Source organism: Lissotriton vulgaris, chromosome 2_1 (genome assembly GCF_964263255.1).
Source record: "Lissotriton vulgaris chromosome 2_1, aLisVul1.2, whole genome shotgun sequence".
Classification (NCBI taxonomy): domain Eukaryota; kingdom Metazoa; phylum Chordata; class Amphibia; order Caudata; family Salamandridae; genus Lissotriton; species Lissotriton vulgaris.
The window spans coordinates 793701286-793728041 of record NC_141687.1 but is presented as its reverse complement, the minus strand read 5'-3'; the positions used below and the strand labels follow the sequence as shown (position 1 = coordinate 793728041).

At 45.2% G+C, this 26756-nt stretch overlaps 1 protein-coding gene across 1 annotated transcript in view; it reads left to right on the top strand.

Moving 5' to 3' along the window:
- CHRNA1 (cholinergic receptor nicotinic alpha 1 subunit) overlaps positions 1 to 26756 on the top strand; it is a 171789-nt gene that overhangs the window by 48296 nt on the left and 96737 nt on the right. The window contains exons 2-3 of the mRNA XM_086956170.1: positions 13200 to 13342; positions 13433 to 13477. Coding sequence (XP_086812296.1) covers positions 13200 to 13342; positions 13433 to 13477 — 188 coding nt within the window. The remainder of the gene's footprint in view (positions 1 to 13199; positions 13343 to 13432; positions 13478 to 26756) is intronic.

The following is a 26756-nucleotide window of genomic DNA, read 5'->3' as shown; positions in this document are numbered from 1 at the left end:
GCAAGTTTTATAACGCAAGTCGTTACAACGACTTGCGTTGGGGGGCGCTGGATAGTGAATAGTTTAATTTACTATTCCAACTCCAGTCCCCGTGGATAGTAGGGAAGGTGTTGGATAGTAAATTAAACTATTCCCTATCCTACAGCGCCCTCCAGCGCAAGTCGTTGTAAAACCAGCGTGGTAATGGTACCGCGTTGTGAAAGTTTCATTATAAAGGATGTTTCCCATTGGAGGGAGGTTTGTAGAGACTTTACATTTTCAGATTATTATTTGTGTATTCAAATTTGTGCAGATTCATCAAGGAGGGTACATCTATATGGTATATTTTCCTTGTCTTTAGTATGTAGTGTTTCATACAAATCCATAATTCCAGGGGGGTAGAAAAAAAGTGTAAATTTGCTAAGTATTTGCTAGCCTGCTGGAGACTACCAACCCCCAATGCACATAGCCTTTAAACAGTCATAGCACATATTGCTTGTACGACCTGGCCTGTAACCTGACTGAAACGTTTATTCACAGGCCCTGTTTTAACAGGTTTGCAGCTCAAACTTTGGTACTTTCCACTCAAGATGGACATTAGTAGCTGAAAGCTACCTTGTGTAATCAGGACTTTTATTTTTAAACATAGGTCCATGGAGGTTCTTACTCCATGTGAACCCTGGCGGAGAGGAAACAAAGGGGGCCCCTCTGGTACCTCATGTCCTGTGTATGCGCACAGACGGGCACAACTTGTGCCCTCCTGTGCGCATACACACCAGTTCCTGCACGGCATGGAAATTTTAGTTCATGCCGTGCAAAAACAGTTTTTGGCGCTCCCATTGCTGTGCCCTATTTTAAAGGCACCGCCATGGCAATGCCAAAAAAAAGCCCGCTAGACACTAGTTTGACTCGGAATCAGGCGGGCGGCCTCACAACGTGTTTAGCAGTGCGGCGGTGAGGCAGATCCGGCGCCGCACTGCCAAACTCGTAATTTGGGCCCTAAGTGTGTCTTATGACAATGACATATGTCTGAGTGAAAAGGAAATATGAAGTTCCACACTTGCTCTCTTGCACACATGGAATACTTTCCTTGTGCCTTAATTCAAACTGGAATATGTACTGATATTTTAAAATCGTAAAACAGAATAAACTGCTGCCTGTTGCATTAGGTATCTATTTAAAATGTGGAGCAAATGCGCAGAGTAGGTAGTCCCAACCTAGTCCTATATGTGACGCATACATGCTAGACAACTTAGTGTATATACATAGCTACATATTTACACTAGGGAGCAATGGGAGGGCGCAGTAGTGCAAGAGTGAGTTGGTAAGAATTAGTGCTGACCGCTTTCATGCTTAAGCAGATGTGTCTATAAGGCAATTCGAACAGCGAGACGAGATGAAGTGAACTTCAGCTGGGATTCAGTTCCAGAGCTATGGTCCAAGGAGGATCACTGAAACAATATTGATGACACAAATATAGAACTACCTAAATATCGAGTACAAAATATAGAATACAAAAATATGGACTTCCTATCTCCAAACAGGTAAGTACAAAAATATTGAATCAAAAATATTGTTGTAAAAAATATAGATAGTCAAAATATCGATTTTTTTAAAATGCTTTAAAGTAATTAAAAATTAATGAAATAATAAATATAATTAACTTAACCATACTTAAAATACTTAAATAACATTAAAATGAATAAATAATTAATGTAAGTTAAAAAAGAACAACATACAAATTGATTTATTAATACATATATATAATGAACGTAATATTAATAAAAATGTATAAAATATTTTTACCGTATGATAGAGGAAAGAGTAAAATTTACTATTACCACTCCAGTGAGTGCAACAGTAGAGAAAGCGTTGGATAGCGTAGGGGTAAAAATTACTATTCCCACTCCAGAGAGGGCAACAGTAGGGAAAGCGTTGGATAGCGTAGGGGTAAAAATTACTATTCCCACTCCAGAGAGTGCAACAGTAGGGAAAGCGTTGGATAGCGGGAGGGTAAAAATTACTATTCCAACTCCAAAGAGTGCAACAGTAGGGAAAGCGTTGGATAGCGGGAGGGTAAAAAGTTACTATTCCCACTCCAGTGAGTGCAACAGAAGGGAAAGCGTTGGATAGCGTAGGGGTAAAAATTACTATTCCCACTCCAGAGAGTGCAACAGTTGGGAAAGCAATGGATAGCGTAGGGGTAAAAATTACTATTCCCACTTCAGTGAGTGCAACAGTAGGGAAAGCGTTGGATAGCGTAGGGGTAAAAATGACTATTCCCACTCCAGAGAGTGCAACAGTAGGGAAATCGTTGGATAGGGTAGGGTTCAAAATGACTATTCCCACTCCAGAGAGTGCAACAGTAGGGAAATCATTGGATAGCGTAGGGGTAAAAATTACTATTCCCACTCCAGTGAGTGCAACAGTAGGGAAAGCGTTGGATAGCGTAGGGGTAAAAATTACTATTCCCACTCCAGAGAGTGCAACAGTAGGGAAAGCGTTGGATAGCGTAGGGGTCAAAATGACTATTCCCACTCCAGAGAGTGCAACAGTAGGGAAAGCGTTGGATAGCGTAGGGGTAAAAATTACTATTCCCACTCCAGGGAGTGCAACAGTAGGGAAAACATTGGATAGCAGGAGGGTAAAAATTACTATTCCCACTCCAGAGAGTGCAACATTAGGGAAAACGTTGGATAGCGTAGGGTTCAAAATTACTATTCCCACTCCAGAGAGTGCAACAGTAGGGAAAGCTTTGGATAGCAGGAGGGTAAAAATTACTATTCCCACTCCAGTGAGTGCAACAGTAGGGAAAATGTTGGATAGCGTAGGGGTAAAAATTACTATTCCTACTCCAGAGAGGGCAACAGTAGGGAAAGCATTGGATAGCGTAGGGGTAAAAATTTCTATTCCCACTCCAGAGAGGGCAACAGTAGGGAAAGCGTTGGATAACGTAGGGGTCAAAATTACTATTCCCACTCCAGAGAGGGCAACAGTAGGGAAAGCGTTGGATAGCGGGAGGGTAAAAATTACTATTCCAACTCCAAAGAGTGCAACAGTAGGGAAAGCGTTGGATAGCGAGAGGGTAAAAAGTTACCATTCCCACTCCAGTGAGTGTAACAGTAGGGAAAGCGTTGGATAGCGTAGGGGTAAAAATTACTATTCCCACTCCAGAGAGTGCAACAGTAGGGAAAGCGTTGGATAGCGTAGGTGTGAAAATTACTATTCCCACTCCAAAGAGTGCAACAGTAGGGAAAGCATTGGATAGCGTAGGGGTAAAAATTACTATTCCCACTCCAGTGAGTACAACAGTAGGGAAAGCGTTGGATAGCGTAGGGGTAAAAATAACTACCCCCACTCCAGAGAGTGCAACAGTAGGGAAAGCGTTGGATAGCGTATGGGTCAAAATAACGATTCCCACTCCAGTGAGTGCAACAGTAATAAAAAAATATATACCAATTAAAAATTAATTCAAAAGAATTACAAATTTAATATAACATAATAATTAATCAAATAAAAATACAAATAAAAACTATTTAATAATAATTATTACCTATTAATACAAATTAATTACCAATTTACAATTAAGTAATTGGCAAATGAAAAATAATTAACAATTAATTACAAATAAATACCAATAAATACATTTATAAATTTAATTAATAAAAATTAAATTACTTCCCACTCTTTTCCCCTGTAAAACCACAGCCCACTACAGTAAATAAATGAATAAAATTAACATAATTATCCAATTAATAAAAAATAATTACCAATTATAATTTAATTAATTACCGACTAGAAATTAATTAACAATTATTCAAGATAGATACAAATAAATAAATTAAAACATTTAATCAATTATAATTAAATTACTTCCCACCCTATTCCCCTATAAACCCACAACCCGCTACAGAATTAAATTACGCACAAATTAAATACCATAAAATTCATTACTTTAAATAAATTATAAAATAAATATACACTTTTCGATATTAAACAATCGATTTATTTTACATCTATATTAAATACTTCAATATTTTGACTTTCTATATTTATGTAAATTGATATTAACTTACTTACCTCAAATTCGATATTTTCGTTGTCTATATTCTGTCCATTCGGTATTTTGTCCATTTCATTCGATATTTTTGTTGTCTATATTCTGTCCATTCAATATTTTTGACTCGATATTAATGTAATTCTATATTTTTTACTCGATATTTTGACTGTATACCGGTCCAAGAGGCTCGAAGAAGCGGAATCATGAAGCAGCACAGGCAGGTTTGGGGAGAAAGGAAGTTCAGGGTAGTTGAGGGAAGGAGGTGAACAGACACACATCTCTTTAATATATGAAGTGGAATATTTCATGTATGTATCTGAAAACAGTTTGCATGGCGCCCTTTGTTGATGTTGAGCAGCCGATTTGATAACAATAGGAGAAGGAAGGAAGATGCTTAGGAAGGTTGTAAAAGACTTTTTTAGCAAGGTTATGTACTTTTTCCAAAGAAAGCTGTGAGTCTTGAGGACAGGAACTCAGAGGTGAATGTTGGAATGGAGAAGAAAATGTGCATGTATTGGGCTTATCGGTGATAGAAGATGATGGCTGTTAGGGTTGGAGTGTAAAGAGATTAAAGTAAAGGGCCCAGAACCGATACTTGGTGAATCCAAGCAGGCTCTGGAGTATGGCTGGACAGTGAAGATCATAATGAGTCTGAAAAGGACAGGTCACAGAGACAGTAGGCAAACCAGGTGAGTGCTTGGTTCAAAACAGGTGACTGCAGTCTACCGAGCTCTTAGGGGCACATGCATCAACCTATTTAGGAAGTGCAAACGGTGCGAATCGGTAAATTCGGCCGTTTGCACTTCCTAAATAAGTTTTTGGGATGCATCATGCATTTTTGTGAAAACCGCTATTTTAGCGATTTCCAAAAATGCGATTGCTTTTAAGGAATCGCAATTTTGCGATTCCTTAAAAGCAATGCATCATTGTTTTGAAATTTGCGAATTTCAAAATAGGGAGTGCAAATTACCACGAGGTTGAACCTCGTGGTAATTTGCGAAAATGTTTAAATATGCACAAAAATGCATTTTTTAAAGTGTAATGTTACAAACACACATGTCCTTAGGACATGTGTGTGTGAAACATGCACTTAAAAATACATTACAGGGGTGCAGTGGGGGGTCCTTTGGACCCCCCCCCTGCATCCATGTAATGCATGAACAAATTGCGATTCTGAAAAAGAAAATCGCAATTTGTTAAAGCCTTCCCATTGATCCCTATGGGCCTTTTGGCCCATAGGAATCAATGGGAATAGCGATTTTGCACTTTGGAAATCGCATAATATTTGCGATTCGGTAAAAATTGCGATTTTTACTGAATCACAAATATTTTAGGAAAATATACATGCATCCCATTTTGCGAATTCCAAATTGCGATTCCCTATTTTTCGCAATTTGGAATTCGCAAAAGGCCGGGATGATGCATGTGCCCCTTAGTGACTTGCTGCAATCTCTCGTGCTACAAAAAAGGTGACAAGCAAGGAAGTCGAGCCCCCTCATTCCATGTAGACAGCCCAGCCCGACCATGCTCAAATACCTTTTACAGATCGTGTCCCCTTTAGATAAACACATGAACAGGCAAGCACACATCGTCTCCCTTTCAGCCTCTCTCACGCACATTCACGAAGTATCTCACTTGTGCAACCACAGACAGCTGGACATATCACCACACACACAAATACCTATTCATAATTATTAAGTGCACACACAAATACAAAATACATCTGCTTTCCAGCCACCCGCATCATGATTCATCTGTTTTATCAAGTACATGCATACCAGGATGAGGTCAGAAATGCTGCAACAAGCAGGGATTAGCGAATAATCTGGCACTGGGGCTTGTGAAATGAACTGTGCTGTGTGTGACATGAGATCACACATACAGTGCATGCTTCTTGCAACATCTTCAATCTGCCAATGGAACTGCACCCAGGGTTAATGTATTAGTGTATTTCTCTCAGGACAGGATAACTAAACCAATGGCAACACTGGGAGTGACCATGACCCCGCCATTTCTTTCTTGTTGCAGGCTGAATGGGGTCAGTCATATTCTAATGCCCCACCCCACCTTTAACATGAGGAAAATAGTGGGGTTAAGGACTCCTCCTCTAGCTCCACCCTTTTATACCTTATCACCGGCTGGGCCCGGTTATCAGCCTGGTTGACTCAACCTAGCATGTGACAAAGGTGGAAGGGAAAATGAGTGTTATATTGTGCTGTATCCTATTATGGCACCAATATGTACATATTCGTAAGTGGTAATTTTCCAACATCCCTTTGAGGTACCCTTGATATATTTGGTAGCTTAACACTGCAAGATGTAATGAAGGGCCCAATAAGCTCAGTTCAAGAAATAAGGCATTGTCAATACCAATTGGATCCACAAAAATAATAATAATACTTCATTACCTTGCAATATAGGTAGGCTGTCCGGTTTTAGGTTTAAACCTATAATAACTGATAAAACACAACTGAAAGAGAAATAACCCATACCAGTGAAAACATATAAACACTGAAAAAACACCTGCACAGTCACAAACTAAATGTCATTCAGAGAAAGAAAAAAGAGGGTGAGAGAGTCATTTTTTTCTTCCTGAAGGGGCCAATACAATGTATCTTTGTTATACAAGCTAGCAGCTAGAAATACTGGGCTAACATTATTCTGCTTGAGTTTTTGATTTTTTAGGGATGCCGCTAAAATATTTTTCTTCTTCCTTTTGCCTTTTTCAGTTTTGTGGTCTTTGGTCTAAAAGTACAGGGTTTAGAAGCATGTTTTAGGTCTTGTTTAATTATTTTATAAACTGTAGAGAATCAGGAAATCTTAAAATCGTATTTGATATTTCGGCTGTGATTATTCTTTCACTGATAGGTAAAAATGGCGGGGAATCTTTCCCAAAATGTGTCATCACATTTACCCACAGAGAATGGGTAAAAACCCTTGATACATTAGCCCCCAGTTTCTAGTGAGTCAGTATTGATAGGTGAATTGCGTACACCTCAGGCTTTAAACATTCAATGCAAGGTATAGTGACAAGTATATGTGAAAAGAGTGCTATCACCAAGCAGTGGCATCACTAGGGGGGTGCGGGGGGTGACACCATCGCATGGGGTGACACCGTTACGCTGTTTTCAGGTTTTTGTATCTCCTGTGTTGTTTTTCGCTCCATATCGGGCCCTGAATTCCCCCCCCCCGATCCCTTTTTTGACCGCTTGAAGATCCCGCCCTGAACGTCTTTCATTAACTCCCGGGGCCGCCGAATTGGCGTCATCACACCAATCTAGCGTTTACTTGAAAAGACCATCCTTTTCCGGCATATCACTCTAGCCGTCTGACGCCGGCACACCGTTTCTTCTGCCAAACCTTTTCTTCACGAATACGGTTAAGTGCTGCTGGTCTTTTCCAATGTATATTGCCTTGCTGTTGAGCCTTTTGAGCTTTCCTCCCCAGATAGTTTATTTCCGCATTTCCTTCTTTAGACTGGATGCCTCGTATATCCATGCACGGAGGACACCCCTTTAACACCCGCTAGCCCTGCACCATGGCATGCTCCCCTGCGGATTCACCTCCACTTCAATCCTAAAGTGAACGCAACATCCGAAAACTCTATTGCCTTCGGTAATAATTTTCATGTCCGCCCACCTAGCTGTCATTTCTTTTCCGACCTTAAATAGTTCCTTGCCCTTGGATGTATTATATAATATCTGGTTAAAGTACTTTTTCTTTCTTGTTCTGTTGCAGCCATTCTTTTGCATGCAGCAAAACTTTCGCCAACCAATATTGTCTGGACGTGCCGATTATTTAAAATATCGTTTTTTCGTCATTTACCAGATCCTATTGAGTTTCTGGCTATCTTCATATCTTTTCGCCTTGGTAGGAAGTTAGTGTCTGTTCTCAGGCCTGGAGAATCATTTATTTGATTTATCTGCTCTTATCCAGCTGAGCCCTGTTTTTGCTTTCATTATTTCCAACAGACATCCTTATGGTGTTTATTGTTTTGATCTGCATTTTCGACTCTCCACATTTGTGTCCGTGTACAGTGCTCAGGTACTATGCTTCACTGCCAGATTTTCTTTTTACCTCCTATGGAGAGCACGTTACAGCTACCAGCGCGCTGTACGCACTGTCACAGGGTCCCAGGAAGTTGCCCTGACTAGGCCTCAGAAGGACGCTTTGCCAATGTTACATTTCACGAGTGGATTTCTTCATGTCAGCCCCTTGACGGCTGCCCACCCTGGACTCAGAACCCCTCTAGCATGCTTGACAGATGACTAATGCGCAGAACAAGCTGGTCATTCCTGAGGTGAGACTCTGAGAGCAGAGTGAGCAGCAAGGCAAACGCCTTACTCGGAATTATAATACGAACTAAGTTTGACTTTTAGTTAATAAGCTTCTCCTGTGTTTATATCCAATGATCCACTGCAAGGCGAACTGTGTTTTCTGGTCACGTTTTCCGCGCAAACCCCCATTTTAGACGTTTTCTGCCCCCATCATGGCCAGCCCCTCCCCCTCCCCCCCCCCCCCCCCCCCCCCCCCCCCACCGTCCCTGCTCTGCTTGAAGGTGAGGGCGAGTGTGTCTTCTGTGTCCATTTAAACTTTTCCACTCAGTGTTGCGTGCACGAATTCAAAGCGCATTTCTTGACTTTATTTCAGTCACTTTCAGAAGAGCCAAAAACTGTGAGGTAGAAACCATCGGAGGTGTGGGGGGAGGTAGAAGGCGATGAGGAAATGGTTAAAGGAGCAGCAGGCTGGGGAGGGGGGTGCAGGCGGAGGGGGTGGATGGTGCAGGCAGAGAGGGAGATGGTGCAGGGAGAGATGGTGCAGGCAGAGAGGGAGATGGTGCAGGCAGAGAGGGAGATGGTGCAGGCAGAGAGGGAGATGGTGCAGGCAGAGGGAGAGATGGTGCGGACAGGGGGTGAGATGGTGCAGGCAGGGGGTGAGATGGTGCAGGCAGGGGGTGAGATGGTGCATGCAGGGGGTGAGACGGTGCAGGCGGAGGGGAGATGGTGCAGGCAGAGGGTGAGATGGTGCAGGCAGAGGGTGAGATGGTGCAGGCAGGGGGGAGATGGTGCAGGTGGAGGGGAGATGGTGCTGGCGGAGGGGAGATGGTGCAGACAGAGGGAGAGATGGTGCAGGCAGAGGGGAAATGGTGCAGGCAGAGGGAGAGATGGTGCAGGCAGAGGGAGAGATGGTGCGAGAGATGGTGCAGGCAGAGGGAGAGATGGTGTAGGCGGAGGGAGAGATGGTGCAGGCAGAGGGGGAGATGATGCAGGCGGAGGGGAAATGGTGCAGGCAGAAGGAGAGATCTTGCAGGCAGGGGGAGAGATGGTGCAGGCGGAGGGGAGATGGTGCAGACAGAGGGAGAGATGGTGCGAGAGATGGTGCAGGCAGAGGGAGAGATGGTGTAGGCGGAGGGAGAGATGGTGCAGGCAGAGGGGGAGATGATGCAGGCGGAGGGGAAATGGTGCAGGCAGAGGGAGAGATCTTGCAGGCAGGGGGAGAGATGGTGCAGGTGGAGGTGAGATGGTGCAGACAGAGGGAGAGATGGTGCAGGCAGAGGGGAAAAGGTGCAGGCAGAGGGGAAATGGTACAGGCAGAGGGAGGGATGGTGCAGGCAGAGGGAGGGATGGTGCAGGCAGAGGGAGAGATGGTGCAGGCAGAGGGAGAGATGGTGCGTGTGATGGTGCAGGCAGAGGGAGGGATAGTGCAGGCAGAGGGAGGGATGGTGCAGGCAGAGGTAGAGATGGTGCAGGCAGAGGGAGTGATGGTGCGAGAGATGGTGCAGGCAGATGGAGAGATGGTGTAGGCGGAGGGAGAGATGGTGCAGGCGGAGGGGGAGATGATGCAGGCGTAGGGGAAATGGTGCAGGCAGAGGGAGAGATCTTGCAGGCAGGGGCTGAGATGGTGTAGGCAGGGGTTGAGATGGTGCAGGCGGAAGGGAGATGGTGCAGGCGGAGGAGAGGTGGTGCAGGCGGAGGGGAGATGGTGCAGGCGGAGGGGAGATGGTGCAGGCGGAGGGGAGATGGTGCAGGCGGAGGGGAGATGGTGCGGACAGAGGGAGAGATGGTGCAGGCGGAGGGGAAATGGTGCAGGCAGAGGGGAAATGGTGCAGGCAGAGGGAGAGATGGTGCAGGCAGAGGGAGAGATGGTGCAGGCGGAGGGTAAATGGTGCAGGCAGAGAGGAAATGGTGCAGGCAGAGGGAGAGATGGTGCAGGCAGAGGGAGAGATGGTGCAGGCAGAGGGGGAAATGATGCAGGCAGAGGGGGAGATGGTGCAGGCAGAGGGGGAGATGGTGCAGGCAGAGGGAGAGATGGTGCAGGCAGATGGGGAGATGGTGCAGGCAGAGGGGGAGATGGTGCAGGCAGAGGGAGAGATGGTGCAGGCAGAGGGAGAGATGGTGCAGGCAGAGGGAGAGATGGTGCAGGCAGAGGGAGAGATGGTGCAGGCGGAGGGGAGATGGTGTGGACAGAGGGAGAGATGGTGCAGGCAGAGGGAGAGATGGTCCATGCTGTAAGTCGTGAGGGGGTGACACCATGAGTTAACCCGCACCGGGTGACACCAACCCTAGTGACGCCACTGTCACCAAGCATCTGAGATAGTGGCGAAAACATGACACCGGACTTTTGGAAAACATGGAACACAGTGTCACTTGGAATGCTCTGCAAAGAGGTTCTTTTCAAGTTCAACAAAGATTGGAGTGATATTGTTTGTATTTGCAGTGATTCAGCTACGTATATGAAAAAGTTCTGTGATGACCTGTCAAAATTGATACCTGAGATAAAGTTCTTCCCTGTAAAAGATCCTTGCCAGTTGTTAGATGGTATGCTGAAAACATCTTTACAGTCTTTAGAGTTAATGAAGAATGCTATTGACGTTTTAGTTCATTCTGGTACGCTGTTTTGTTATGCACAGGAACTAAAGCGGAACTATTTCTCATTTTGTACTTTGTGTGGCATCAAAGAAAGAGTCATCCCAACTGTGTCACTTAGATGATGGTTCTCAGTCCAAGGAGCTATGAATGCTATATTATCCATGTGGCAGCCGTTTAACAGAATTTTTGCTGAGTGATAATGTGAGGATCTTTGGTCGCATATTGATAGTGATGTGAAAACACTCTACTGCATTCTTAGATTTATACAGGAAAACATAACTGCTGTAGTGAACATAATACAATATAGAGTCAGAAAACACCCTTGTCTGCATAATTAGTGCAGATGTGACGCATTTCCTTGAGAGTAGGCTGGGCGACACCTTTAGTGACTTTGGCACTGCAACATGTTCCATGTTAGCAAAGCAATGTTGAAGAGAAATTCAGGAACGTTTATTTTACAATGTATGAGAAATGGCTTGCAATAATGCATAGAAATATCCCTTCACCAACCATGGCATTTGAAGTCAATAAAACCTCACTGTGGTACTCTGTACAAGTTCTAGATCCGTTACGTGAAAGGGAATTTCCTCCGTAGTTTTAAAAGAGCTGCATCATTTTGACAGCTTCAATAACTCTAAGGGCATAAGTGCCCAGTTCAACGCAAATGTTGCAGAACCTGCCCTGAGAATCGCAATCTTTAAGTGCACCAGTATTGGCATGGAAAGCTATGGCAATGGCCACAGTTAACAATTTGTGTGTTAGATGTTTTGGCGTGGCCCATCTCGAATGCCAATGTTGTGAGAGCCTTTTCATAGAAAAAAAATGTATATGGGAAGGAAAGAGCGAGCGCACATGAACAAAGACTCCCTGAAGAAGTATTGTATGACGTACTACAATAAGTTTAATTTCCATACATTTATTTGGACCTCATAAACACTATGGGCCAGATGTATCAAGCCTTTTTCCCGTTTGCGAACAGGAAAAAGCCTTTTGAAATGTATCAACCCAAAAGGCCATCGCAAGATAGGGAATCGCAAAATTTGCGATTCCCCATTTTGCAAATGCGTTTAAGGAATCGCAAATTGCGATTCCTTAAGCGCAATTCTGGAAGCACCCAAGTTGTGCGATTTTGCCTTACGAAATCGCAAATTACCACCGACTTCAAGTTGGTGGTAATTTACGATTTCCTAGAAAAATGCACTTTTTTACATGTTTTTAAAGTGCCATGTGTCACACATACATGCTCTTAGGGCATGTATGTGTGCCACATGTGCACACATGCATAATTCAGGGGTGCAACACGGTGTCCTTTTGGCACCCTTGAAATTGCATTCGCAATTTGCGAGTACCTATTAGGTACTCGCAAATTGTAAATGTCTTTCCATTCATTACTATGGGTCTCTAGGCCCATAGAAATGAATAGGAAGGTTTCCTTGATTGCGAATCGCAATTATGGAATATGTAGGACTCGCAAACTGCAATGACGATACATCTACCCCTATACATACACTGTCTATATACCATGCACTATCAGTGCAGAGAGCAAGCAATAATAAAAGCAAATCATTCCATAAACACCCCAAAAAAAGTTTCTGTTGCTTTTAATTGGCGCGAAAATGTGTAACCACTGATGACAACTGTTTTTTAAGGTATTGAAATCACCTGAAAACACTGAAAAAAACCACCAGATTTGACCAAAAATAGAAACTGAAAACAGGAAAGCCAAAATGTAGTGCTAGTGATAATGTCCAATGTTAATATAGCTTACTTTCAGGGCCTATTAGTTGTTTCTACCAAAATATTCAAGAATAAATGGTTCAGCCAGGACTGGAATGAGCATTCAATTTTGCAATGTCGCCTAGTAGGCACCTAAAAGTTTTCAAGTGTCTGCGTTTTCCCAAGTATGACCAAGACACAGGTGGTGTCCAATAATACAGTGACATCATTGGATTGGCTGAATAGGGTCTTGTGTTGCCGAAGCCTGGATAAGAATATCCACCGATCAACATGGTGGTTCCTCTTGGTGGATTTCCAGGGACGGTAGAACGTCTTGAAAGTACCTACTGGCCCAAAGAATGAGAGGAAATGAGCGATATTCATTGCCAGGGTTCACCTGCTGATTTCAGTGTGCCCTCACAGTTCTAAGTGAGAAGGAATCTTCATACTTGGAAGTTTCGAAGTGGTAATCTAGGTACCTGTTCTACTTCCCTGGTTTTAGTATCGATTTGTAATAATCATAAATGTGAACGTGTTATTATATAAATGAACAAACTTGTGTTTTTTTTCAACAGGGTCTGCATTTTGTTCCCAAGATGAAACTCGTCTGGTTTCACATTTATTCGAAAATTACAATAAAGTTGTTCGACCTGTGAAGCATTTCAAGGACGCAGTTGTGATAACAGTTGGACTTCAGCTTATTCAACTCATTAATGTGGTATGTGAGTGCCAACATCTGCTCTTCGAACAGCGTCACTCAACCCTGCTTGCCATAGTGACTAACTACAATATGTGTTTCTGTCCCTAGGATGAAGTTAACCAGATCGTGACAACCAACGTGCGACTGAAGCAGGTTTGTACGGGGGATGATGCTGTGACCAGCTACTCTGGATAAGTGTGTGATCTTGTTCTTTGCTTGAGATATAGCTTAGATGTAGATTTCACTTGGCCCTTGAAGTTTTTAGGCACATAAATAGGAATTACCTTCTTATGGGTTGGTGCTGGTTTTGTGGTCCATGGTCCAAATATAGAATTAATATGCATGACCAGGAGTCAGAAAAAATCTCCTTTGCCTTCCCATGCCTTTATGAGGTAATGGCAGCAGTATGTAAATGTCTCAAAGGGAAGTAAGTGAGACTTAAAGACTGTTGTCTTCTTGACCATTTATTGATTGTTTGTGTAAACATTAGGTAAACATACCATTTTTGTAATGTATTGATTATAATAAAGATGTAAAAAGCAATGTGCTTTAGTCAAATTACATAATCTGCCCAGATTTGGGGAGAAAAAGTATCATGTTTCACTGTGTTCATCTAGTATTCTGTATATGATTGAGCAGATAGGATGGGAAATGGGCGATACAACATACCTAAAGAGAGTTAGTCACCCTGCTTGTTATATAACTTTACATTATAATGATTCATCAATAGAGAGCTAGAGACTTGTTGACACATTTCAGCCTTTAAAAATATTTTAACTAGGCTTTAGCCTGTCACATAAATGCTGACCGGGTCCTTCATAGAGATAAGAGATAACATTACATATCAAAGAGGAGGGCGAGTACATTTTTGATGTACTATAGCAAATGAAGTGCAAGTCTTCAGCCAAATTAATTGAAGACAAGATATGTTTAGCATTTATAATGGTGCCAAAGTGTTGGTTGTGCCTGCAGATGACTGTGAGCTTAAACAGTCAAAGTTGCCACCCATTGGTCTACAGTTAATGGCCATGGAAATCCACAGAATCTTTATCGGATTCCCTGACAATGTCCTTCATTGGTTCTCCTATTACCTTTCTAACTGACGCCAGTTTGTTCTCCTGGGCACCTCCTGGTCCCAAAAGACCTCCTTTGCCTGCAGTGTGACCCGTTAACAGTATCAAGAGTCACTAATATGGGGGGTTTGACCAGGCACCGAAGCAACACGCCGCACTTAAACCGAGCTCCCGCTGAAAACAGTGATTCTTCCCTAATCCGGCATGATCCTTAGTTGGAGGAGGAAGTTGTGGCCCCAGTATACGTTCCGGGGAGTTTCAGGAGTAGATTGTTGTGTCGAGGAGCCTTGGACGCCGACATTAGCAGTTGATTTAGCATGGCCCGTGTTGGGCGCTGTGGGGAGATGTGGCACTTGGTGCCCCATCAGACGTCGAGCTTGGGCCTGATGAAGCCACCCATTGCTCCTGTGCGGCGGCTGGGAAGGCAGAGGAGTGCGGTGGGGTCAGTGGTCTGCCCATGGCTGAAATGGGCGAAGAGCTAGCATACGGGCAGCCTGGCCCACATTGAGAGCCCGCCGGAGCAGACATGAGGAGAGCAGGTCCATGGATTGGGCCAGAGCCAGCTGGTGACATGGGGGCGGTGACCCCAGAGCTCAAAGGAGAAAGAGTATAAGAGCGAATCTCACCAGCAGGAGTTGGTGCACTGATGGAAGGTGCTGCACCCAGCTGCCGCTGTGAGAGGGGAGAGGCCCCTCTGGGCAGCATGGCCGCCTGAGCCCTTGAGGAGAGGGCCTACAAAAATCCTGCTGTGCAACACCAAATGGCCTTGGCTATGGTCCAGTAACTGCTCTAACTCCTCCTCCCCTCCTGGAGGGCAACGACTAGGGAGGGACAGCCTGATGGTACCACACAGAGTTGAGGTGTACTGGGGGACAGTGAGGACTGAAATGGGCTGGTGGGCCCGACACTGCGATAGCCTGTGAATCGAGGGCCTAATACCACCTCCTGAGCAAGGCCATGCAACCTTGGCGCAGGTCCAGTAACTGTTTCTTTATCTCCCCCCTCCCAGGAGTATTGTGAGGGGGGGCAGCCTTGAGGTGCCACACATAGTCAAGGTGAGCAGGGAGGCAATCGGGACTGGAGTGGGTTGGTGAGCCCTGGCACTGCAGTAACTCAGCTGCACCTGGCGCTGACAGGAAGCCCTGGATCTTGAAGGGGCGAGGATTACTGGCCTGAGCTGGAGTGGGTTACACTAACCTCCGGGGCCCGATCTCGAGGGGACTTTTGATTCTGCTATATGCTACCCCAGCATGCCCTGGGAGGCTGGTTGCCAGAGAAGAGGAGAACGCTGTGGAGTCCACAGGGGACATAATGATGCACAACAAAGGCAGAATGCACCTGCTTCACACAAACTTGAGAAATATGTGTTAATCGCTCTTCCGATGGGGGATGACCAGGCACATAAAGACCCCCAGAGACAGGCAACAGCAGACCCCCTGAGCAATCCCCGGGAGACTTACTGCTGCCTGTGCGAGTCACCAAATCAACATGGTATCAGAAGATAGACACGGTAGCGGTGGACCTCACACTCCTACGGGCAGACCTGCAGAAGATGTCAATGCAAGTGCAGACGATGGAGGCTGTGTTGAAGGAGCCATTCTACAGCTGCATAAAAAGTAAGACACCTTATAGAGCAGTGGCGGCCGCTCCATTAGAGCGGAGAAGTGCCACCCCGCCACCACCAGCAAATAAAATGATAATAAAACTGATTTTAAACCTGTTTAATTTTTATCCCCTGGACCTGCCCCCAGGACTCTGACGAGTCTTGGGGGCGGGTCCAGGGATGACACTGCTGGTGGGGAAGTGGTGGGCACTACGTCTCAGGCCGGCCAAACCCTCATGTGCAGTGCAGCTCTCTCCAGCCCCAACTGCCTTGCTGGGGATGGAGAGAACAGACACAGGCTTCCAGTCTGCCTGGGAGAGCAAGTTGCCGGCGCTCAGGCCACCGCAGCTATCGGCTCAGTTTGCAGTGGAGAGGTCCCTTTGTTCCAGGGGTGCTTCCTCGGCTGGGGGCAGGGATACAGCCAATCATTGCGAGACTCTTGATCTAGAGGGACAGAGAAGAGATCCTGCATGCTTCCAGACTGAATGGGCCCCTCTGGGTTGAGAGCACCACAGCCATGATCTTTCCAGATCTTACCCAGGAGATGCAGGTGCAGCGTAGAACATTTGACAAGGCTAAGGTGAAGCTGCGGATTCATGGTCTACAGCATATGATACTCTTCTCTGAAAAGCTTAACGTCCTGGTGGAAGGGAAATCCTGTCCTCCAAGTGAAGTGTGGGATTAGTTGGAGGGCTGGAAACTGGTAGTCAGGTGATGGGGTGGAGCAGAGACACTTGACCGAGACTGCCGCAAAGGACCTAGTCCCCGGCTTTGGACAGTGTGGATCGACAGAGGCAGTTGGAGGAGGGAGCGTCCTGAGCCAAAGACCTGCAGATAGGCAGATGAGATTCCTCCACAGCTGAAGACAAGCGGGAGGGTTCACCGGAGGTGGGAGACTTTTCTAGGTGGCACACAGACGTAGCACGCTAACTCATTCAAGGGTGGGCTGTGGTGCACTGTGTCATTGCTCTTTGAGTTGTAGTTCTTGGGCAAAGGGCGACAGACCCTCGAGCATTAAGGGTTTTGGTAGTTTGGAACCCAGTGCATGAGGTAATCGGGTGAGGGAAGTTGGGGGGATTAGGAGTTCATATTGACATCTACGGGGAGATTGACAGCTGGTACATAGATTCTTGTATAGGCATAACCCAGATGTTTTGCTCCTACAAGAAATGCACCTGAAGGGTAACAATTGTGCTTTCCTGGTTTAGGGCTGCTACAAGACTTTGGCCCACTTTAGGTTCACATCTGATGCCACAGGGTGGGTATCCAGGTGCGTAGGTCTTTTCCCTTGATGGTGACACAGATATGGACTGACACAAAGTCCTGCTATGCAGCCATACTGGAGAAATGGAATGGGGAGACAATTCCACTGGTGTCCTGGTATGTCCCCCGTGATTGCAGTCCCATGCTCTAGAGTGGATGGAACGGTGAATCATTCAGGCCTCACCCGCTTTTTCTGCTTACCCAGAAACCTTAATCTGGCCATAAACGCTGACCTAGATAGATTAACTGCCGCAGGCACTGCGGGGAGCAAGGATCAGAGATTGCATCATTTTACCTGGACAGTGGGACGCAAGGCCGCTGGAGGGCTAGGCATCCTGACAAAAGGCAATTTTCATAAGCATCCTCCACCTCCCAGGCAGGTTTGCAATTCGACAGGGTGTAAGAGAGAGGTGACTATTAAACTGATGGTATGGAGCAATGCTTGTTGCTCACAGAAGAGGACTACCTGGCAATTCCAACTATAACACTGACACATCACCTCTTGATCCTGCGGGAGGAGTACAGGGAGATTGAAGAAGAGGAGGCAAGGAAACTGTTTAGAGCCACACAACATAGACAATTCGAGGTGGGTAATAAGGGTGGGAAACTGCTGTTGTGGCTGACACATAGTGAGGAGGGTCAGTGGTGGGTGCGGAGGATGGTTACGGCAGCTGGGCACACAGTGGACTTGGTTCCGGAAATAGTGGAGTAATTTGCGGAACACTTGGAGGCCCTCTACTCTACTTGGCAATAATGCCATCTGGAGGAACTGTTGAGGCTAGAGGTTAATCTCACTTCCTAAGACTTGCCACTAGACAAAAGTGTTGCGTTGGATAGGGCGCTCTAGGTGGTTGAACTCATAGATGCTTAAGTCACCTCAAGGGGGGTAAACGCCATGGCCTGGCGGTAGATATTTTTTAATGGCTGGGTAGACGTTGGAGGAACAACTTCTTCTTATTTATCAGGCGGCGTTAGAGGCCGGGGTCCTACCCCCAACATTTATACAGCCCACATTGCCCTAAATACACAAATTCAGGAAGAAATCAGAAAACTGTGTCTCATATAGGCCGAATTCCCTTTTAAATAGAGAGGCGAAACTTCTGGTGCAGGACCTTACCTCCGTCTCTACGAGGTATGCGAGAAATTGATCCACAGCGACCAGTCCGGGTTTATGCTGCCTCATACCATGTGACATAATCTGACGCACCTATATGGCATTCTCTGCAGAGCCCGTGGTGATCCTGCACCTTGATACCAAAAAGGCATTCGCTGCACTCGAAGGCCATACCTCATGGCAGTGCTGGAAAAAATGGAGTTCAGGAAGATATGTCTGTCCTGGGTTAGCCTGCTCGCACTTTTTGCTAGAGTGCGTGTTAATGGGATGCTGTCAAGGGAACTTCGGCTGGGGAGATGTACCAGGCAGGGCTGCTCCCTCTCACCCCTGCTGTTTGCATTTTTCATCGAGCCATTACTAGAATTGGTCAGAAAGCATGCCATGTTGTAGGGCTTGCGCTGGGACTCCAGTTGGGAGGATGTGACCTCCCTGTGTGCTGATGACCTGCGGCTATACCAGGCTAATCTGCTGCTGTCCATTCCCTGGGTGTTAGAAATCCTTAATATAATTACGAGATACTCAGATATCTAAATAAATTGGCACAAGTCGGTGGCATACTCACCTATGGGTTGGCGTCCACAGGAGGATTGGGATTGCCCTTTGCAGTGGACCAAAACCAGGTTTCCATACCTCAGCATCCTTATCACTAGAGACCCTGGGGTATTTTATGCTCAGAATCTGGAGGGTTTACTTGGCCATTACAGTGAGGATGTGGCCAGATGGAGGAAGCTGCCGCTTTCCTTAATTGGTAGAGCGGCCTTCTACAAAATTATTTATTTGCCTACATTTCTCAATGTACTCTGTGAGTTGTCCCTGAGGGTTTTTTTTTCGGACAGTGCAAGCAATTACTAGGACATTGCTATGGGATGGGGGTTCGCCTAGGATAGCACTTCATAAGAGGGCCTTATGATGAAGGCATTGCTTTGCCCAATCTGAAGCTCTACTACTGGGAGGTGTGCCTGCTGGTGGTAAATGAATGGGCATTTGTGACTAGCATGACCCAGACTTTAGGGTGGACAGAAGGGTGCTCCCTCAACGGGGCAATCTGCAGGCACTGTATGGCCACATGAAGATGCTGGTGGGGCTGGCACCCGTGGCAGTGGTGATCCAAACATAGAAGAAGGCGAGCAAGGCACTCAGATGGGAGGGGAAAGCTATCATGGAAATGCCACTGTGGGATGCAGATCCGCTGGAGGATCTACAGCGCATAGTGGGATTCTGTCAGTGTGATCTGATTGGAATATCTAAAGTTGGGGACTTATGGGAGCAGTCAGGGATGGTTTCCCTTGACTACCTACAGAGCAATATGATATGGCAGTGTTCCAGAGATTTTGATATCTGCGGATAAGGCATGCCCTTACCTGAAGAATTAGGAAACTGGAGACACTAGTGGAAGAAACCCCTCTAGAGTATAGGCAGCAGACAGCCGACTTCACCGCCACATGATATTCATCATCTATACCACTTTAGTCGGGAACTGCATGAAACAATTGGAGGGGTCGAAGGACAGATGGGAGTGAGACTTAGAAGTCCTGCAGGAGTTGGATTGGGATGCGGCATGAAGATACCTGAGGGAAGTGACGATCCGGGCTGGTTTTTACATCACTCAGGTTAAGATCTTACACAGGACATACTACACACGACTGTATGCCGTGGGCAGAATCCCTACCAACAGATGCCTGAGGGGATGTGGACACAGAGGGACCCTGCTACATACATTATGACATTTCCAGAGGCTGGGAGCAAATTGGTGGACCCTTCAGGATCATATGGAACATGTAGTGGGAGTCCGGGTTGATTTATTGACACAATTGGTTTGCCTGAGAATATGGGGAGAAAAAGACGCTGTAACGGTATTCCTTTTTTGGACTATTGCAGTGGTGGAAGCTCAGAGAGATATTGTTCAGGCATGGGGCACAGAGAGGTATTCGTGCTCGAGCAGAAGGACACAGAACATGGACTGGTTGATTCTAGCAGAGCAGTCAGTGTATCATTCGCAGGGATGTCTGAGGAAGTTTGATAAAGTATGGAGTCCGTGGTTGGAATTGAGAGAGCAGGAGGTCTGATGGAAGTATGTTCAGTACCCAGGTGGCTGAGCTCTTAGACAGAGGGGAGATATGTATAGGCTGGGCTGGGGGGTGATGGTCGGGGCTGGTGATGAGACTGATGGTTGCTGTTTATGGGACATTTTTACATACCAGTGAACTTCCTGACGATGCCACGTTATACTGTGACAGATTAATGCCATTTCTTGTATGCTGTTTCTTTACAGAAATAATAAAATAGATTTTTTTAAAACACTTCACTAATACCCCGATGATAGCAAACTCTGCTTGAAAGTCTCTTCTGCCTGAGACATCCAAGACTTCAGACACAACCTGCACACCATCCAGACTTGTAGGTACAGTGCCAACCTGAAGCTCAGCCCAGGACAGAAGTCCGGCTATTTTATAAATAAAACTCAAACAAGAATCAGAACACACCTGGCTCAATGAAATTAATCATGATGGCGTTGAATCCATACTTTCACTGAATGCCAAGTCACTAGGATTCATCATTGACGCCAACCTCACCATCAAAGAACAAATTGCCAAGAAAAACCCCTCGAACTCTTGCATCTGGATGGTGGTAGTGCCCTGCACTATGGCCACCCCGATTTCACACTGACACAACCTAAGGGCATCCTACATGCCACAGCATGTCTCATTCAGGGCCTGAAGAAACATGATGACATCAACCCTTCCTGATGGAACTCTCTTGGCTGCATTTGCTGGCCCATATTATCTTCAAACCCAAATTTAAAATTTACAAAGGCATCAAGATGAGCACCACTGCTTATTTAGCAGACAAGCTCACACCTCTGATGGTTTTTGAGACACCCACAGCCAGGACACCTTCATACTGCAGACTAAGAAGTAATAAAAAGAAGAAACACGGCAGCCGACCGTTTCTATCTATGGACCGAAGATCTGAAACAACATTCCTATATGCAACGGGATCACCCCAACACTGCAATTTGATGTTTCTCTAAGACTAGGAACAAACCCAGAAATCTGTTAGTAGCATTCTTACTCTTGGGGAGTACAAATAGCCCCAGGATACTAGATTCTGGAATTTGCACTATACGTCAGTCAGCTGAGGAGTCTAGTGACATTCTCCTTGTGGTATAAAAAGAACTGGTAGTTCCAGTTCCAGAACATATGACAGCAATCTGTGCAATATGCTTGCGTTGCCGGCTGGGATTTGTTGATCGCCCTGGGTGTTATTAATACTCTACATATGTAGTAACCATATATTATTCTGAAAGGCAACGGGCTCCTAGCCATAATTTAGTCAACCATTGTTTTTATGCTTCGAAAGAAATTAGCTAGGGGGCAGCATAGGTTCTACTGTGTCCTGCGTCCCAGCTGACCTCTCATAATTTATTCATTATGGTGTCCACTGGAGTCAGAGCTCATTGATAAGCCTCTTTTGCCAAAGTTTATTTCTTGTTCTCATAGCATGTCATCAGTGGTGCTCAGAGCCAATGTAGGTATCTGCTGCTCTTCGACAGAGCATTGTGATTGATCTGAGTCACAGAGTTCATTACTACCCCGCTATGTCCTTGGCGTACCCCACTGTTGTGTCCTCTTGAGGCCCTGCTGAGGCTGACACAGCTCTCTCTCTATACTCTTGTACATACAGATGTGATGTACGCTTGGGGTAGCTTCTCTTGCTCCTAGAGTTCTTGCAACAATGTGTTCAAAATCCACCACTTCCAAGTTGAGTGAATTCCTCTGCTAAGTCCCATACTTCCTGGAGGTCTTTGAAAAGGCACATTCTCTCTTTTGCTATAACTTTCAATTTGCCTGGAACAAGAGAGCGTATTTAATACCTGTTTTGCAGAGTATTCCTTTCATTTCAATGAAAGAGGCTCTCTGTTGCTAGATGGCTACTGTGAAGTCAGGGAAGATCATAACTTCACTGCTCTGAACACTGATATGACCTTTCTCTTGTACTTTGTGCAGCAAGAAGTCCCAGTCCAGGTAGTGTGACAGCCTTAGTACAACTAGTGTAGGACGTGCCCAGTGTGTGGTGGCCATGTTGGGACCCAGTGGGCTCTCCGGAATGTAAAATTGTGACAGGCCTTCTGAGGTTACTGTTTGTGCTACCCATTGTTTCAGCAAGTAGTCATACAGCTCCCCTTGATCTTCTCAAGAAGGCCCACCACTCAGATGTTGTTCCTTCTGTAACATCCTTCAGCTTCCTTGGCTCTGTATTTTAACAATCGTGCCTTCTCAGTTAGGTCTCATACTTGTTTGTGGAACATTATAGTAGTCGGTTTCAAATCAGTTAGTTCAGTTTCTACTTTACCGTTACGTCCCACCATTTTTCTCGGGTCAATCACAGAGTAATCCCAGATCTATTACCACATTACAAATGTCAGCATCTCTGTAGAGAAAACTGTGGCTGCCAATATGGTTTCCAGTTTGTCCATTCTCTTTATTTCCAGGGGGGTCCAATTGGAGCATTGTGGAAGAACCAGTAAGGGTCCTGTTCACCTCTATGCTCCAATCTGCTTTCACAGCCGCTTTCATCTTGGAGTGCCTCACCATTGCCAGTTTATATTGTAGCCCTTACTGGGTCTGAAGTTTATAGGTATGCCTAGTCGTTGATCTGGCTCAATCGCAGCAATTTAGTTGATAGGCACTAATAAATGGTCTCTCAGTTGTATAGCATGTCAGTTGTGGAGTGACTGCTTGTATTATCTGCGTAAGACTGCTCAACTCCAACTCACTGCATTAGTGGCAGATCCTCAGCTATTCACCCCACTCTCCTCAGTGTCTTGTGGTTCTGGGTGCTAGTGTGAGGGCCAGTACTTCACTTTATGTATACTTAGTGAGTCAACTTCTGCAGGTTGAGGCTGCTTTGGCACTCACAACCTTTCCTCACCATGGTTTCATTGACTCCCGCAGGAGATGTGGGGCCATTGATGACCCTACTCTACACAGTGAGTATCTTAGTGTGTTCTGCATTCCTACTCTCCCACTATTTATGAGTTCACTTCCCCCCGGCCGTTGGCCACTGCTCATGATGGTATACTTGTGTCTTTAGTGATGCTCTTTGAGCATTTGTGTCAGCGAATAGTTCAATAACTGCGGGGACACAGTAGAGTGGCGCTTTTCTCAACTCTTGCAGGACTAGCTCTCTAATCACACCTGGCCCGTGGCTTAATCACCCTTGCTCCACTTAACCATTCCTCCTGCCTATTCGTAACTGTGACCCTGCTCCTTCAGTTATCCATATCCAACTAGCATCCTCGTCCAGTTCGATATCCACGCTGGGGGGCCAGGGGGTTCCATTTTTCCAGTTCGCTACAACGCCCGCCCTGTCTTATTTTCTGCTTGAGAAAGGCTGCACTCAGAGGTGGATGTCTAAGTGGAAACCCATTGGAAACAGCGACGTTGCTAGGGAGCTGTGGGCACCAATATGAGCAAAGAAAATCCCCCATCCCTGGCCTCTCATTGGGTGGTAAAAGGCGTAATTGTGGTGCATGGGGCCTTTCTGCCACTGCACCTGCGCCTCTGGTTCGACATGCTTTACTCCATTGTACTCATAAATCCTGATCACACATGAACCTCCGATTCGTAATTTCTTTGAGGCATTTGATAGAACTCAGGCATGGAACAGAAGAGCGGTTTAGTGCTTTACAGAAATCAATTTTTGGTAGCAGAAGCATCTTAAACCGAAGGTGCTGTACACATTTACACTGCACATATTTGTAACGTGATGTGCTGCTGTGTGATCTCCCTTTAGTTGTGTATGACATTTACATAGCGCCAATCCAGCGGGATAGCAACGGAGTGCTCTACATTGATGGTAGATGTACATATTTGCATTTGACAATGACATTACATTTCACATATTACGGTTGTTACATTTCACACACATATTTACAGTTTTATACCTAGGAAAATTTAGTGGCTTGCTCAGAATCCCACAACTTTCAGTAAATTGCTGGAGCCCGGCATATGAACCCAGGTCGCAGATCCCAACGTTGTCAGCTTTGTTGGTAGACCAACTCTCCTACCTGTGCCAGGGGGTGTTTCAAGCCCTCTCTATTAGAGGATGTGACTCATGAGCCTCTGGAGAGGCTTACTAAGACCCAGCATGGCCACTCATTGAGTCCCATCATCTACTTGACAGTTCTCAGCCAGGATTCAATCCTTAATGAGTTGTGTCTATTACTGAAGATTTTTATGTCTCTTTTGCCCAAGATAAAACAATCACAATCTTGGAGGGGGAAAGAGATTTTTTCTGGGTAATGGGATTTTTTTCTCCCTAGAATATCACAACCACACATTAAGATATCCTATACCTGTCGATCACCTTTACTTCCAAATATGGAGCAAGGTGGCATGGACCATGGAAGGACTATCGCACTTTGTTTATTAAGACCCTCACCCACTTTTATTAGTAGGATGCGGAATCTCATGTTTATGCCCAATCTGGATTTTGGTGACTCTTGTGATGAGGACCCCTGTCATCAGATTTCATTGATTCGAGAAATACTTTAAACTCAAGATGGAATGCTTTGCGATCCTTTTCAGCGTCATACAGTCAAAATAAAACCATTGGTAGCTGCCAGATCACATACCAAATATGTATGTTCTTTGTGGTGGATTGCTATAGAAATCCAGGCAATGTTTCATATATTGGTTTGACTTCATTATTGTTATCTGTTCCATGCCGAGTAGCTCCGTGGTAGCAGTCCATTGTGCGACATAACCATGCTGGAGCTGCATTTCCACAAATATACCTTCCTATGAACTCCCAATCCTTGTACTTCCTCACGTGGCACACAACTAACTTCAAGGGGAAATGTATACATCTTCAAAGGTGCTAGAAAAGTTCCTTCTCTTTTCTGCCGAAATTGTGTTCTGGGGCTCTACTACTAAATGATTACTGTTAAAGCCTTAGAGCCTGACGTAGCGGGCTCTACCGGCCATTAAAGGCCCGTGCCTTAGACTATGGCCTTTAACAAGGGAGCGGGCCTTTAATGGCCGGTAGAGCCTGCTACAGAGGGCTTTAAGGCTATTATGGTATTCTGCCCCTGGGGTTGGAATCCCCTCAGGCTCAATGAGGCCTTTGTTCACATGAACAGCTGTGAACAAACATTGGAATTTTGATGCTCCGGGCTTCTACCAACCGTTAGAAGCCTGGAGCACTCCATTGTACAGGGAGAGGATGTGGCCTAATGGCTAGGGTGGTCGACCTCAAATCTGGGGAACTGGGTTTGAGTCTCGGCAACGACGCTCAACATCCTGTGATTCTAGGCAAATCACTTAATCTCCCCGTGCCTAACAAAAATTAATGTGTCCTTATGTAACGTAACTGGTGCTCATGTAAAGCGCTCAGATACCTGATACCTTCGGGTCAAGTTTAGGCTATATAAAACTCATGAAAAAAATTCTTCCATGGAGCGCTCACCATCCAATATTCCAGGTGATCAGCTGAAGATATCCATGTTGAATATATAGCATTCAAGCTACAGCAGTGACACCTTAGTTTGCGTAATAGAATTTATATACAGAAGATCCTTAACAATAAATGTAGTTATTTATTTAAGGAGTTTTGTGAAGCATTTATATTTCACCAAATGGCCACTCTAGAGCACTATGAAAACAAAACAAAAAAAACTGAAAAGGACTGGAAAATCAGAGAGATTGGATCAGGGTTGGAGGGGATCTTGTCAAATGGAAGGAAAAATTGGCTAATAATTCATTATGTTAGCTCACAGGAAAGATTGAGAAGTGAATGACTAGTCTAGAACTGGTGATTTTGCAGCAGGGTGAAGAGGGGACACGAGAAGAACACATCTGTTAACAGGAAGTTTGAAATGGAAATAGTCCTCTTGATTTCTCAATACGGGTGGTATGATACCCCAAATACGTGGTCACAAGACGTTTAATGGCTTTCCTCTAGTCAGATTGGCCTACATTGAATGAGGTGGGAATCGTTGGTTGATCTCAGATTGCTTGTTGGTAGGGATGGTAAAACTAATGGTCGAAGGTAGATGGGCCCAGATGTGTGAACGGCTTGGTGCATCCCACTACATGTTGAAGCACACATTCACCCTTAAGAGAATCTTGGCACTGAAACCACAAATGTTCATTGTTGTTCAACTCAATGGTACTTATTTTATTGCTTTAAGAAGGATGTAGGGCTGAGTGAACCCACCAGTATTTGAACTTTTAACCATAAGGTCAAACACAGATCCTTGCAGTGGAATCAGTGCACTGGCCTCCCAGATGCATGCATATTGTGTAATATCTTTAACTTGATCATGTGTCACTTTGGGAAATAAATTTCCTGAGGTGAAAACTAATTATTTCCGCT